General features: G+C 39.1%; 2 protein-coding genes across 3 annotated transcripts in view; one reads left to right on the top strand and one right to left on the bottom strand.

Moving 5' to 3' along the window:
- Window positions 1-1,577: 1,577 nt before the first annotated feature.
- The window catches only part of krt15 (keratin 15), a 17,049-nt gene continuing 3,166 nt past the window's right edge, over window positions 1,578-15,460 (top strand). The window contains exons 1-7 of one of the 2 annotated variants that reach the window (XM_065241640.1): window positions 1,578-2,143; window positions 2,451-2,533; window positions 2,953-3,109; window positions 3,301-3,462; window positions 3,806-3,931; window positions 4,068-4,288; window positions 4,596-4,715. In XM_065241640.1, coding sequence (XP_065097712.1) covers window positions 1,601-2,143; window positions 2,451-2,533; window positions 2,953-3,109; window positions 3,301-3,462; window positions 3,806-3,931; window positions 4,068-4,288; window positions 4,596-4,695 — 1,392 coding nt within the window. In that variant the 5' untranslated portion in view covers window positions 1,578-1,600 and the 3' untranslated portion in view covers window positions 4,696-4,715. Of the gene's footprint in view, window positions 2,144-2,450; window positions 2,534-2,952; window positions 3,110-3,300; window positions 3,463-3,805; window positions 3,932-4,067; window positions 4,289-4,595; window positions 4,802-15,460 lie in introns of those variants that run through there. The other variant, XM_065241639.2, reaches the window with a different exon arrangement.
- LOC135719355 (keratin, type I cytoskeletal 19-like) lies at window positions 5,186-8,224 on the bottom strand. The gene is made up of 8 exons (XM_065242044.1): window positions 7,845-8,224; window positions 7,464-7,546; window positions 6,945-7,101; window positions 6,434-6,592; window positions 6,055-6,180; window positions 5,574-5,797; window positions 5,376-5,386; window positions 5,186-5,265 (listed from the first exon to the last, which is right to left on the bottom strand). The coding sequence occupies exons 1-8, from the start codon at window positions 8,163-8,165 to the stop codon at window positions 5,186-5,188; spliced, it is 1,161 nt and encodes a 386-aa protein (XP_065098116.1). The 5' UTR covers window positions 8,166-8,224.

Here is a 15,460-nt window from a genome sequence, read left to right as displayed (position 1 = left end):
CTTCAGCTGTACACTTTATCTACTCAGAAGAAACAGGGTTTAGTTATGAAGACACAGGGTGAATAATATTCAAAAGAAAAACATATATATTATTGAATTTCTGCACCCCATATGTTATAATCTGAATATAAATGGTTAAAAATTAATTCATACTTCAGATCCAAAGTAGTAAACCCTACTGTGTAAGTAAAAGTCTAAAAGACTAAAATTAAGGCAATACAGTAACACAATAATTATTATCAGATATTAGTTCTTGTAGCAAAAAAGCTTTATACTGAATCATATTTCATTTTATTGGTAATCTTTACCATAAAATACATACAATTTCAATGCATCAGCTTAACAAATCATACAACAACATCATAGCATGCCCCTAAAAGCTCAGACAGTACATTTGTCCTTTTTAGGTCAAAATTCTTTCTTCCTTGAAAGTTTTTTAAGGCCTTCGTGAAGCAGGTATAAACTGGTTTATGGGCATGAAACTCTCAATCCCATAATTAAGTATCTTGTGACATTTCGGCAACATGCCTAAATGTCCATCTTTCTCTAAGACTGTACTGAAACTCCTTTAATGTTTGACTAGATGTGTACACTGGATCCATATGCAGGTAACTGTGAACCCTTGTTTTCTTTCAATTGCGTTACTTCAATTTTGCTCTAGTACAATAACCTTTGTGTAAATGTGACAACACTTGCATTGTATTAAAAAGCAGCAATCAATGACCGAGGTAGGCTTCCTCCTTTCCATGCACCAACCTTTAAAAGTCCAGACTTACTGGCTTCCCAATAAAGCATCAATTGAATCGGTTTTACTGCATGATCCAGCTTTCCAAAGCAAAGATTCAGCATTCGTCAAAAGTCGGTATCTTACACGTAGATAAAAGTAAAATCTTTTGGTGCGGAGTCACAGTTTGAGCACTTTTCAGAAATTATTACGCAAGACAGGCAGCTGGATCTTCTCCAGATAGCTCTTGAGCAATTTACAAGTTAACTTTGGAAAATGTTTCTCACTTCTCCTTTCTGTTTTTTTCCTGTGGATGTATGAAAAACAAAGAGGTCTGTTCAGGGAAAACTGGCAGGACTCCACGTGCAAGAACCCATTTACCTTGTGGTATTGGTTTGTTGTTAATAAATGTTGATTACATCCAGCTCTTTGCTGTCTTGGAAACCTTGTTAGATGGCAAAGGTCAGTCTGTCAACATACATGTTATAAAACCTATAAAATAGACTGTATGGCAATACCATGAGATGCTACACTGGCAGATATGCGGGTGTGTATCCCTACAAGTCAAAATAATCAGATGGTTGTTTGAAAGCTATGTGTCAGATTTATTGTGCAGACTTGAATCAGCAGTCTTGCTGTTGCTCGTCTTTTGAACATATCTTCAGGCTATGGGCTCTGAGAGCTCATTCCAGGGGTACGTGTATTTTCACCTGCCAGATTCTCTGCCTACAGGCATACATTGGTTGTAGAGAGAGGTTTTGAGTTCCCTTACCTCCTACCTCCACCCACTCTCCCACCCCTTCCCTCACCACTGCAGCATATAAATATCCAATCGTTCTCATCTGTGCACCACATCGTTTGTCCTCCAAACCAGCAATGAGCACCTACAACAGCCGTAGTTTAATGTCATCCGGGTTTTCCCAAAGTGGAGGGTCCATGCGGGGTACTCCTCTAGGTGGAATGACACGCACCTCTATTATTAGTGGGGGTGGTGGAGGTATGCGTTCAGGCAGCGTGTATGGGGGTGCAGGGGGGTCCGGGGTTCGAATCTCCACTGCGTCAAGCACCTTTTCATCTGGCGGCGGAGCAGGCTACGGTTTTGGTGGTGGAGCACGTTCTGGTTTCGGTGGGGGAGCGGGCTACGGTTTTGGTGGTGGGGCAAGCTCTGGTTTTGGTGGGGGAGCAAGCTTCGGTGGGGGCTTCGGAGGAAATGATGCGGATTCCGGCGCCTTAAACGAGAAAGCAACCATGCAGAACCTAAATGACCGTCTGGGCTCGTACCTGGAGAAGGTCCGCTCTCTGGAGAAGGCCAATGCTGAGTTTGAGCTGAAGATCAGACAGTTTCTGGAGAACAAAACTTCACCTGAAGCAAGAGATTACTCTGCATACTTTGAGACAATCAAGCAATTGCAGGATAAGGTACTTTTTCATAACACAGCTCTTACATGCAGCAACATTGACTGTTTACACAGTAGCTGCAGGGCTATTGTGAGTGTATGGGTGTGGTCGTATTCATGAGTTTTCTGCAAAGCAATAAACAATCTTGCATGTAGCACACACAACCATGCACATGCATGTGATAGTCTGATGCATTAGATACACATACATTGCAGATTTCTTATTGACTTTCATTGACAGCTGGCGTTTCTGAAATATGAAAAGCTAAAACGCTTTATGCATTAGCAACAAAATGGTATTTGAAGGCTCTCTTGTCTCAATCTGACAGATACAGACTGCCACCTGTACAAATGGAGGAGTTTACCTGGCCATTGATAATGCAAAATTGGCAGCTGATGACTTTAGAACCAAGTAAGTCCAAATCCTTATTAACACCATTTCGCCCCACTTACTGGAATTGTACACAACAATCAACTGCCCTCTTGTCCACTGTCAAAAAAAGGTCACAAATGGTCCCTACAGCAGACGATTCAAGGCCGGATTTGCACCAGATCCACACCGGGGCTGCTGACTTTGGCACAGATCCGGTGCGGATCTGATCCGTAATCGTTTGCTGTCTTTGATCGATAAAGTACACCTTTGCCTCTAGAGTTCATATTACATTTATATAAGTATATATACATACTGCATCTGTACCTTTATATGCATACTGTATTAAAAAGTTTTAAGATGGTCCCAGTGACAGCTTGGAACCGTTTTCTGACCATTTTTCCTGACAGTGTTGGTTAACTGTTAAATTATTAGTTAAATCCTCTGTTGTATTCATACAGGTATGAGAACGAGTTGGCCATGCGTCAGTCTGTGGAATCAGATATCGCTGGACTGAAGAGGCTCCTGGATGAGCTGACATTGGCAAGGTCTGACCTGGAGATGCAGATTGAGGGCCTGAAAGAGGAACTCATCTTCCTCAAGAAGAACCATGAGGAGGTGAGCAGAAATCAATCTTGGGAGGGGTTTGCTCTTCGCTTTTTAACAGCACGCTTTTTCTTTCATCTTGTCTGAGTCATGAAAAGACATCTTTCTTGACGAGGCAATCAAATGGGAGCTGGAAATTGCAGCAATAAAAATGTCAACAGTATGCCTCAGGGGACCTATTCAATTTCTCCCTCATTTTTTAGGAACTGGCATCCATGCGCAATCAAATGAGCGGTTCGGTGAATGTGGAGGTGGATGCAGCTCCTCAGGAAGATCTGAGTCGTGTGATGGCTGAGATCCGTGAGCAGTACGAGGGTGTCGCCGCCAAAAACAAGCGTGACCTCGAAGCCTGGTTCCAAGCTAAGGTACCACAGTGCAAATAATTGACTTCATTTCTATACAATCATTGGTGCAACTTGTTAATCTTATTTTTCTTGGGGTATATGATGGTAGCTTCATTTTTAAAGGTGCAGTGTGCAATTTATGTGCTAAGAGTGGAAACAAATGGGATTGCAAAAATGGCTTCCATTGGTTGGACAAACAGAGACAAACAGTGTTTACATTTTTGAAAACCTCTTCTTACAAATGCCTCATTTAGATATTAAAAGATACCTTAGAACTACTTCAATTTTAAGCTAAAACTTCTTAATGTGCTTAAATACAGCTTTAATTCTGCTTCACTAAACTCTGAATGCTGTTCATCTCCAGTCAGAGACGCTGATTAAGGAAGTTGCAGCAAGTACAGAGTCTATACAAGCAACCAAGACAGAAAGCACTGAGCTCAGACGCACTCTTCAAGGCCTGGAGATGGAGCTGGAGGCTGAACTCAATAGGGTACGTATTAGTTTTTCTTAGCTGATTTAGCCTTGACTTCTAAAGCAGATCACACCAGACTGGGAGACCAGCAAACCATCAAAGCTGTTTTTTATATTTAATTCAATGAAAATTCTCTCTGTCATCCATTTAACAGAAAAGATCACTTGAGGCAGCTCTTGCGGACACTAATGCCCGGTACTCCGCAAAACTGAGTAGCATGCAAGCTCAAGTAGAAAGTTTGGAGGAACAGATTTCTCGTCTCAAAGTTGACATAGACAGACAATCGCAGGAGTACAACATGCTGCTGGACATTAAGACCCGACTGGAGCAGGAGATTGCAGAATACAGAAGACTGCTGGATGGGGAAGCAAGCAGGTATAGTGGAGGTGTTGGAAAAGTGCCATTGAAAAGAACCATTCAGTCAATGTTCTTTCTTACCTTCTTATATCTAAAGAACCTTTTATGAAGCTGAAAGCTTTGTTGGCTCTTAAATTTAACCATACAGCCAAAATGGCTCTTCTATGGCACTGTTTTCCCCTTTTATTTTTATTTTTTTTTAGAGTTTTTGGTGACTTGATACACTTAAAACTTAAAACTTCAGTTTGAGGGGATTACATGAATATAGGATCCAATGACACAAGAAATTCATGGTATTGACATTTTTTTGTCTTTTCGTTTGCAGCAGCACAACATCTACCAAAACTTCCACCAGCACTGTCCTTATAAAGACAATTGTGGAAAACATTGTTGATGGTAAAGTGGTTTCAACTTCTGAAGATTAAACTCCTAAACCCATCAGACTTGCTGTCCATCTACATCTGTCACATGAGTCTTCAGGCCCTCTGATGCACTTCTGTTACAAATAAAATCAATGATGACACAGCACAACTTCTGCTTTGTTTTGTGTTAAATACATTTATTGTTTTAAGACGATGTCAAAGCATTTTCCCAGCAAGCAATAGCTGTAATTCCACTGTCTAGGTATTTATAGGCTATAAGTGATCAACTTTATTTTGGTTACATGTTACATTTTTGTCACTTGCATGTATAATATTCATTTATGAGGTGTTTACAAGGTGCCAGTTGAGTCACACAAAAGATCCAAGTGTTTATATCTCAAAAGCTAAACTTGCTAAAATCTCCCATTAACCCATAAATTCCCATTCACATTATAATTTCTGGTGTAATATGCCAGCTAAATGTCAGTATGTTAACTTAACTGTAAAAAACACAATTTTTAAACAGAGTTGGTTTGATAAGTAAGTGATGATTTTAGCCAGATTTGTTGATGTCATCCACCTTCTCACTGCTTTTCACAGCACTTGTATCATCAGTAGGTTCAGTCACTGTGTCTAAAGGAATTAGATCAGGTTAATTTATACCCCACTGTACAAAAATAATATTTAATTATTGCAAGACAGTACAATAAGAAACAGCATAGGTTATTAAAGAAGGTACTTACTGGGTTTGTCACTGTGAAGAGAGAATCGTTTCAAATGAAATAGAGAAAAAGAAAGCTATTGTCAGTAAAAGATTATAAAAATAAATCATACTGCTTTTAACATATTCCAGTAAAGTGTAAGCAAGTTTTCCATTAACAACTTCAGGAAGACACTACATCACAAAATAACAAAGAAAATAAAAAGTCCCCAAGCCTCACCTTTTCTCTCCAAAAAGCTGCTGTATTCTCATGCATTCTGCCATCTCTTGCTCCAGTCGGGTCTTGATGTTTAGCAGTGTATCATACTCTTGCTTTTTTTGGGCATATTTAGAACGGAAAAAACTAAGCTGGTCTTCCAGGCTGGTGACATGGACCTGAAGATTAGTTAACTGGGACCCATATTGGGCATTCCGTTCCTCCAGCGTACTCTCATCGACTATCCTCTGTGGATAATAAATGATCATGGTTTATTACGACTTTTATAATACATAAACTCTGAAAACATTTTACTCTAAAAAATGCTGTTTTTTTAAGATGGCACCAAGATGGCAGAGCTAGTTGGTGAAGGGGGTAAGGCCGCAATAACACAACATTCTGGAGCTCATCTTAAAAAATCTTTATACCTAGACATGTTGCCACAAAGATGGAAGTTAATGAACGAGGGTGACTGTAGGGATTGTTTCTGTGAACTTATATTCACCATTTTTTGTTGGAACTGCAGATCAATCTCTAGTTGCTGGTACTCATTCTTCAATTCTCTCAGATGTTTTATGCTGTTCTGAAGCTCATCGTCATTTGTGATCTCTTCCTTTTGCGGTTTCTTGCCCTGCATTTAATATTAATAAAACCATTATGAAATGCTAGATCATGATTTGAGATCATCCTGAAGTTATAGCTTTCTCTTCTGAACAGCTGAATGCAAATCAGTCTTTACACAAATTCACATGTACAAAACCTTGCTATAATTTAGTCTTATCACAGAATAGTAAATAAAATTACTTTGTATCACATTACTTATTAAATAAATTAATTGTGTGTGTAAGCACAATGGTGGGTGTAGTTTTAAGAGTTATGCCTACCCTATTTTTATACCAATCCTCCAGCTCTTTTAAATATTCCTTAGCCGCAGCATTTAAGTCTTCAGGTTTGCCTGTTATGGCCTTGTGCAGGTCCATAGAGGGTGCTGCATCTACTTCAACATTCAACTTAACAGCTTTGTTCCTAACATCAGCCAAATCCTAAGAACATGAAAAGTCAGAAAATGTATTTTTAACATAGGGATTGCATGTGAATCTGTCTGTGAAATCAAAAATGGATCCTATGAGATTTGGAGCATCAAAATTTAAATTTAGTAATTGATTTTACCTTAATTTCAATCCATGGTTAATATAAAATACATTAACACTAGAGAATCCAAAAACCCTTCTCTTAGCAGCTATTAACCCTGGCCAAATTTGAGCCCTGGGTTCTCCAGGGTTAAGGTTATATTTACACAGAATGTTCTTTACATTGTGTACATTGGTTTATGTAAAAACAGTAAATCACCAAAAAATGACTTAATAAATATGAAATGAGTGTCATATCTCATACCTCATCATGTTTTTTCTCCAGATAAACAAGGTCCTCCTTGTGACCTTCATATTTTAACTCCAAATCTGATCGCTCCAAGGTCAATTTATCGAGAACCGTTCTGAGACCTGCAACATCAGCTTCAATATCTTTTCTCATGAACAGCTCATACTCATACCTGATGTAAAGGAATGAAAAATCTGATGTCATTTACTGACTTATTTAAAAAAATAACAAAGTCTTATTTAGTAGAATGTTTGGATTGACCTCTGTTATACAATGAAAGCAGGGGGACATAAAAGCACAAAAATAGTTATGAAAATGGTTTTATTAATGCTGTTTTCTGACAGTGTTGCTATGACATTCTGCTACAAATTATTTTGTGTTCCATAGACAAAAGAAACACGTGAGAGTAAATAAATGATAACAGGATTGTTTTTGGGTAAACTGTTTTAATAGAGGCAGGAAACAATTAATGATTTGTTTTTAAATGCTAAACAATTGATCTGGATATTCAAAAGAAAAAATATAGTTTCTCACTTCATTTTGAAGTCTTCAGCTGCTAGCCCGGCATTCTCCACTGTCATGATGACCATGGCATTTTCTTTGGCAACTAAATTAAACTGTCAAGCACAAATGTATGTGTTTATATATATGCAAGATTCAATGAAGACAAAACAAATGTAACAATAGAAGATTAAAAGAGATGAAAAGAGCAGTCTAATGTAGATTATTATTATTTTTATTTTTGGAGCTGTCTGTAAAAAAAACTTATTGACACAGAATCTTCTTTACAGAAAGTTTTGTCCAGTTTTAGAAATGAGATCAGTCCACTAATGCCATGGCTAAACAAGGATCCCAGATGTTATGTCACTTTTTCTGAGGCTAATGTCTAAGCTTCTCGTCTCAGGATAAACTCACCTGTTCCTTCAGGTCTTTAATGGTAGCCAGGTAGTGAGCGTGGTCAGATGTGGAGTGTGTGTGACTCTCACACCACTCTCTGATCTTTTCCTCCAGCTCGGCATTTTTAGTCTCTAGCAACTTCATTGTTGTAAGATATGAAGCTAGACGACTATTCAGATTCTGCATGCATGCTTTCTCATTAGTTGTCACATCCACAGCATCACATGGGTTGAAACCTCTTGGAGAAGAATAAAGGACCCTAGAAGAAGAGGAGGAGATGTGGGTTCCTCGGCCACCGGCTCCCCCATAAACGCTGAGGGTTCTTGGCGTTGCAGGCATTATTAAGTTTTTGAGTGGAGATGGAAAGTAAGGCACACAAGCAACTGTTTGAACGTGACTTTAAACCATTCTGTATCAGACCGCTCTGTTGGCTTATGTTAAATACCTGCCTGTGATGGGGGAGTGAAGCGGAAGTGGGCACAGAACAACATTCTTCTGCATTCTTATGAACTTCTGAGGAAAACGTTTTATAGTAAACCTGCACATCAACATTTTTATGCTGATAAATGTGCTTGTGTGACGTTATGTTTTATCATAGGGATGGCTACAGAAGATTTAATGTCTGATAGTTATATTGCAAACCTGAGTACTGCTGATGTTGATGCTGTGATACCATCTTTCCCCCTCTCTCAAACATCAAAGATATTAATAGTACATTTTTCTGCATGTCTTTTATTGAAGATAGATATCTAGAAACATGCTCGAACTTTAAAGGGGTGGTTCACCAAAAATAAATAAAATTCTGTCATCGTTTACAAACCCTTAAGTTGTTTCACTCCTGTATACATTTCTTATTTTGAAAAATGTTTTTAAACAAACTGATCCTGGGATATTGGTTTTTCCTACTATGCAAGTGAATCTGCTTGTGATCCCCACATCTGCTTGGTTAAAAACATTTTTCAAAATATCTTAATTTGTGTTAAGCAAAAAAAAAAATTATACAGGTTTGGATCAACTTGAGGGTGAGTAGATGATGACAGAATTTCAATTTTTGGGTGAACCCTTTAATGCAAATGGTATACTCCCTAAAGGAAGAAATCTTGCTGGCTTCAAACAAGGGCACCTGTGGCATCAGTGGGCAGATCTTCCACTATAGGTGGCAGTCTAAAGGGCACCATATTTAAAGCAATCACAGTTCATATATAATTACTAAAACAGTAATAAAGCATTGATTTTAGGCACATGATGTGTTTGTTTTATGTCACAACCCCCCATATTGTTGCAGAACTACCACAATAAAAACATATGGTTCAAAAACACGAAGTGATGTCATCATACAGTATCAGTAAACATAGTTATCTGATGTGCGGTTCCATGGTAAAACCATGGTAAAACTAGTACAACAACTAGCAACTCCAAGTAAACAAATAAGAAAGTTCAATAACAGCTAAAGCGAACTTTAGAATTGAAAGTATGTTGAAAGTATGCTGAAACCTCAAACTTTTCTGCTTTCTTTAGGCTGTGTAACTGGCAGTGTGTTATTTTAGTGCATTAGCTTTGACCAACTAGTCAACATTTTAATTGAATTAAAACCTTTTAAAAGTTGTCTGAAAAGTTTGAACAATACCCGTTCTTAGGACAACTTTGATGAACCTTTTGCTCCACTTCAAATATTGATTATAGTGTATTTGTATGACTGCAAAGGCTGTACCAATTTGTTTTTAACACGTATCCTGATGATATATAGTGTTATATAAGCACACATTTTTAGTAATAAAGAGTCCCCATGCTCTTTGTTGTTAAGCTCGTGCCAGACAGTTTCACAGTTTCAGCAATAACAAAATAAACAAACTGCGTTCGTGGAACAAATGTAACTTCCGGTAAACTTTCACAAAGAATCAATTTTAGAGTAGTTTATTTCTGATATCAAACAAAATAAATAAAAAGTAGATTCCCTCAGTTCAAATCATAGCTAAAGCGTATTAAAAATAACACTTAGCTTATGTTACTGTGTAAAATGTATACTATATAATGTATATAATCTTAACTACAGATCGGCTGCAGAACCTCTCTTCACATAGCGATGATGCATGAATGCCATCTCCTCTCACCCTTTAGGAAACCAAAACATTACATTTTCGACGAAGTGTTTGTTCCAGAGTTCAGTTTAGCCATTAGCCAGGCCAAACAGAGACTGGAGGCTATGTTCCGTACAGACGCATAACTGCAACATGCGTCCGTCTGATAAAACCGTCTATTGGGAGTCAGTTATAACATAAAAAACAAAAGGCTGAATGGGTTACCTGTCATTCTGGGCTTCAAATCCATTGTAGAAAGGAGGAGTTCTGCAAAAAAGAGGCTTTTAAAGCAACACTAAAGACTTATTGCTGTTTGCTCCCCCTACAGGTTAGAAGCGTAATTGTTCATTAGCACTGTCGTAAATACTGCAGCATAGCTCGGATTGGATTGTAGGTCTGCCGTAAAGCAAGTTTTTGTAGTTTTCACTCGAACTACAGGACCACTACCCGACGGTTGGAAACTTCTTTAGTGCGGTTTTGGCCGATAGAGGGCTGCAAAGCGAATGTGAAAGTGCCATTCACCCTGTGTTGAGTGGATGAACCACTGAAACTTTTTTGGAACCACTGAACCACTTGGAAACGTTATTTTAAGGTAGAAAAAACTCTTTGGTGTTGCTTTAAAAATATTCAGATTTTTTTACACATTTGTGACATCAAACTGTTACATAAATGCAATATCGCTCTCATAGTCATGTGATATGGCTCTATAGGGTTATCTGATTGCCTCTGGCCTAATGCTGACATAGAGCAATATGAGACTTTTACTTAAGCATTTATGCTTTAGTACAGTGAGCGAGGCAATTATTTGATCCCTGCGGATTCTTGCCCACTGACAAAGAAATGGCCAGTCTACCATTTTAATGGTTGGTTTATTTGAACAGTGAAAGACAGAATAACAACAAAAAAAATTTTCAAAGAAACAATAAATCAGATTCCAAATTTTCCACTATGGCCAAGACCAAACAGCTGTCCAAGGATCTCAGGGAGAATATTGTAGACATACATAAGACCATTGTCAAGCAGCATGACAGTGACCCAAAACACACAGCCAAGGCAACAAAGAAGTGGCTCAAGAAGTAGAAGCATTAAGGTCCTGGGACCTTATTTATAAAATGCTGCATAGAAACCATGCTAAATTTGATCTCACGATCATTTCTTAAGAATGCACATTTGTGATTGATAAAACTAAAATACTCACAGAAAACGCATGTACCCCTTTATTTCAGATGTGAAATCTATAAATAGCAAATGATCTTGAACTTGTGTGCAGCTGAGCAGTTTTAAACACCTTTAAACTATGCCCAATTAATGTCATCACCATATAAAAGAGGGTCTGTCAAAGTTCAAATCCTTTTTGAGTTTAAGAATAGATTTTATTTCCAAAAACCTTCACCAATTGGACAACAAAATTGCATAAATCTTCTCAGACGCACACTTTAAGATCAAATCAAAACTCTTTATAAATGAGACCTCTGAAATGCCCTTGTCAGTCTGTAGACCTTAATCCTATAGACAGTCTGTGGAGGGAGCTAAAGGCTTGATTGCCAAGTGTCCGCCTTAAAACCTTAATGACTTGAAGAGGATCTGCAAAGAGGAGTGGGACAAAATCCCCCCTGAGATGTGTGCAAACCTGGTGGCCAACTACAATAAACTTCTGATCTCTGTGATTGCCAAAAAGGGTTTTGGCACCTACTAAGTCATGTTTTGTGAAGGGGTCAAATACTTATTTTACTCATTCAAATCAATTTATAACTTTTTGAAAGGCATTTTTCTGGATGTTTTTGATTTTTCTCACTATTCAATTAAACTTACCATTAAAATTATAGACTGATCATCACTTTGTCAGTGAGCAAACATACATAATCAGGATTTTTCCCTCACTGTATGTTCACTTCTGTATTTATTAACAGATTCATTCTTCCTTGGCATGGAGGATATAAGTGTTGCACAGATTTCTAGGGAAATGCTGTGCAATTCTCTTTGTCAGTTTTTGTAGAATTTTTATATGTTGCTCTACCTTTTTTCTTTAAAATTTCTTATTTGTTTTAATAAGATTCAAGTCAGGCGACATAATTGTCTAGATCATAGTTTCACTTTATTCTTCTTCAGAAACTTTTAGCAGCATTCTTTAGATCGTCATTGACTGCCAGGCCTCTGGAGACCGCAGGTATTCATGATCTTTAATCTCCCCAACACGTTTTGCAGCCTCATATCCTCACACTCTCTTTCACTGATCATCACACTTCCAAAATTAATTGAACAAATTTATTTTGGTCTCGAATGACCAAAGATTGTAATCCCAATACTCATCCAGCTTTTTTCATGTTCTTTAGCAAAGATTTATCTTGCCATTTTGTTGACAAATAGCAAGCAGGAATTTCTTTATTGGACACCGTCTATATGTTGACGTTTTGTCTTACTCATGGTCTGAGGTCTCACAAAAACTCACAATTACACATTGTGTGTGTCATGCCATTTAACACGTTATTTCATGTTAACACAAGTTGTGTTAAAAACAGTGATGGGAGTAACGCGTTACAAAGTTATTCCATTACTGTAATTCCACTACTTTTAGTGGTAATGAGCATGTAACAAAATATTTTTTTTTAAATCAATAACACAGTTAAAATTACTGAAATTTAAATTAGTTCGTTACTCGCGTTACTCTATTTTGTGAAAAATTGAATTTAGTTTATGTACATGATAGTTTATCTGAATGTAGTGCTATCATTGATATTTACCCATCAGTTATGTATGTAAGGGTATTTCTGTGGACAATTTATGCTAACAGCTGTTTATAACTCTCTTACAGGTCTCCATCTCTCTCATCAGTACAAAACTATGAAGTGGAAAAACATATTCACACTTTTTGGACATAAAGTCATATGGTAACATGAGCCACATGAGCAGCTCTGTTGTGTATCGGTATCTTAATTTATATAAGTTAAGTTTTTGAATAGGGTTTGTTTCCAAATAAACTGAAAATGTCCTTCTGACCTTCATTTCTATTTTGATTATATTGTTAACTTCTTAATAAACCTCAAACAAACATGGTTACATTTGTCTTCACATTCTTTACTGTAGTTTCCTCTCACATTCCTGCCTAAAGGCTCATAATGAAGCACATTATGCAAGTCTTTGTTTGCTCAGCTGTCAATCAATCCTTCTCGCATACGGCCCCTCTAAACAAAAAGTGTCTTACAAGTTCTAAATATTCAAAATATTGTTTTATGTGAGTGAGTAGGCAGAATGATTTTCACATCATTTTAAAGAAAAAACTCTACACTACTAGATTATGTTTAGAAAAGTGTCACGGCCGGGGGCGTACCCGAATAACTAAAGGTCACGCCCCTCTCAACTCTTCCACCTCGAGGAGTTTCCCAAGACCACCCCAATGACCAGACAGACGAGTAACTACAGTTAAAATAAACTTTATTAAATATTTAAAAGGAAAGGGGGAAGGGGGAAAGGGCAATTTAAAACTAATGAGTCTTCTTCTCGCCTCCAGGGCCACTTAGGACAAAGACTGGGGACAGGGGCTCTTTTGGGGCTCTAGTCCGAGAATCCGTGGCGCGCTCCGCTTCTTCCTGGAGGCAGAATCAAATAAAAGTTATGCAGTGGTACGTCGTTCTAGGTCGCTACTCTTCTCACCCTTCTTTCTCTTTCTTTCCCTCAGGTCTTAATTGCGTGGCTCTTTGGTTTAACCCCGGGGTTCTTCGTTCACAGAGGGTCTTCGTTCACACAGAGCCTTCGTTGGAACACAGGTAAGTTGTTGCTATAAGCACAGGTTAACTTCACTTCACAGAGTATGTTACTCACAGTACTGAGGGTCTTCGTTCACACAGAACCTTTCGTTAGAACACAAGCAAGTATTTGCTATAAGCACAGGTTAATTTCGCTCCACAGGATATATTACTCACAGCACTGGGGGTCTTTGTTCAAACGGAGCCTTCGTTGGAGCACAGGTCAGTCTTTGCTATAAGCACAGGTTAATTTCACTTCACAGGATATATTACTCACAGCACTGGGGATCTTCGTTCACACAGAGCCTTCGTTAGAACACAGGTAAGTATTTGCTATAAGCACAGATTAACTTCACTTCACAGAGTATGTTACTCACAGTACTGAGGGTCTTCGTTCACACAGAGCCTTCGTTAGAACACAGTTGAGTGTTTGCTGTAAGCACAGGTTAATTTCACTTCACAGGATATATTACTCACAGCACTGGGGATCTTCGTTCGCACAGAGCCTTCGTTAGAGCACAGGTAAGCGTTTGCTATAAGCACAGGTTAATTTCACTTCACAAGATATATTACTCAAAGCACTGAGGATCTTCGTTCACACAGAGCCTTCGTTAGAACACAGGTAAGCGTTTACTATAAGCACAGGTTAATTTCACTTCACAGGATATATTACTCACAGCACTGAGGATATTTGTTCACACAGAGCCTTCGTTAGAACACAGGTAAGCGTTTGCTATAAGCACATGTTAATTTCACTTCACATGATATATTACTCACAGCACTGGGGACCTTCGTTCACACAGAGCCTTCGTTAGAACACAGGTAAGTATTTGCTATAAGCACAGATTAACTTCACTTCCAGAGTATGTTACTCACAGTACTGAGGATCTTCGTCCGCTCGCAGACAGTGGACTTTCGCTACAGCGTCAGTGCACCGTGATCCTTCGCCCATCCACTCAAGCTGTCCGGGCGTTGTAGGGACTAATGGGCTCAGTGGCACGGAGCCGAACGCTTCCCGAACTCCCCCTCCTACTTCCACGGCCGGGGTCACGAGTTGGGGCGAACTTTCGTCGGGGCCCCGCACATCACGAGCTTCTGTTGGAAAGGTCAGTACACACACAGCTATGACCCTCAATCCGCACGGTACACTTCCTACGTTACTCACTGGGTTTCACCACTGTCTGCTCTTTGGAGGAGCGACGCTCTCATTGACACACCCGGGGCACAGGGCTTAATTTTCTCACTCTCCGTAGGACCCAGGCCACAACAGATGTCGTTGTCTCGCGACTCATCTGAGGCTAGGCAGTTTGGGCGCTACAAGCACAGCATACACACAGCAAGTAAAACGTAAACACCATCAATCAGTGAAACTCACCCACAGCACTCTTATACAACTTCACGTGGTTTTTAGATCGCCCTCGCCACCTGGCTACGACTCCCTCGAGAGGATAGTTGGCCGATAGCTAGACCACCGATGAGAGTGAGATGTGTGTTATTCACAGGCCCGGCGTGTTGTTTATCACTCCTCTGGCTCACCTGCGCTTCCTTTTTCCACAGGGCCACTGCTCGATTGGAGAACGGTGCTTCCTACCAATTGCTTCGTCCGTGCTTCCGGTCACCCCGCGGCTCGCCCACGCTCCCCTCTCCAGTGGGGCCAGGGACCTCAAACACAAGGCAAACACACACCCAGCAACTCCTCTTCCAAGTAATATACAGATAAGTATTACAGCTGTGACTCACTCTTCGTTGTCAATGACTTCTAATATCTGCACTGTTGAATGCTCTGTGTCCGCTCTCTCACGAATGAAGTCTC

Source organism: Paramisgurnus dabryanus, chromosome 14 (genome assembly GCF_030506205.2).
Source record: "Paramisgurnus dabryanus chromosome 14, PD_genome_1.1, whole genome shotgun sequence".
Lineage (NCBI taxonomy): Eukaryota > Metazoa > Chordata > Actinopteri > Cypriniformes > Cobitidae > Paramisgurnus > Paramisgurnus dabryanus.
This window is presented reverse-complemented; position numbering and strand designations above follow the sequence as displayed.

Excerpts from the sequence above, each read along its gene's own strand:
- LOC135719355 (XM_065242044.1), bottom strand. The coding sequence starts at position 8,165 with ATGCCTGCAACGCCAAGAACCCTCAGCGTTTATGGGGGAGCCGGTGGC. Across the intron at positions 7,102-7,463 it reads GCTGAAGACTTCAAAATGAA|GTATGAGTATGAGCTGTTCA; the intron begins GTGAGAAACTAT and ends CCTTTACATCAG. Across the intron at positions 6,593-6,944 it reads TGGAGAAAAAACATGATGAG|GATTTGGCTGATGTTAGGAA; the intron begins GTATGAGATATG and ends TCATGTTCTTAG.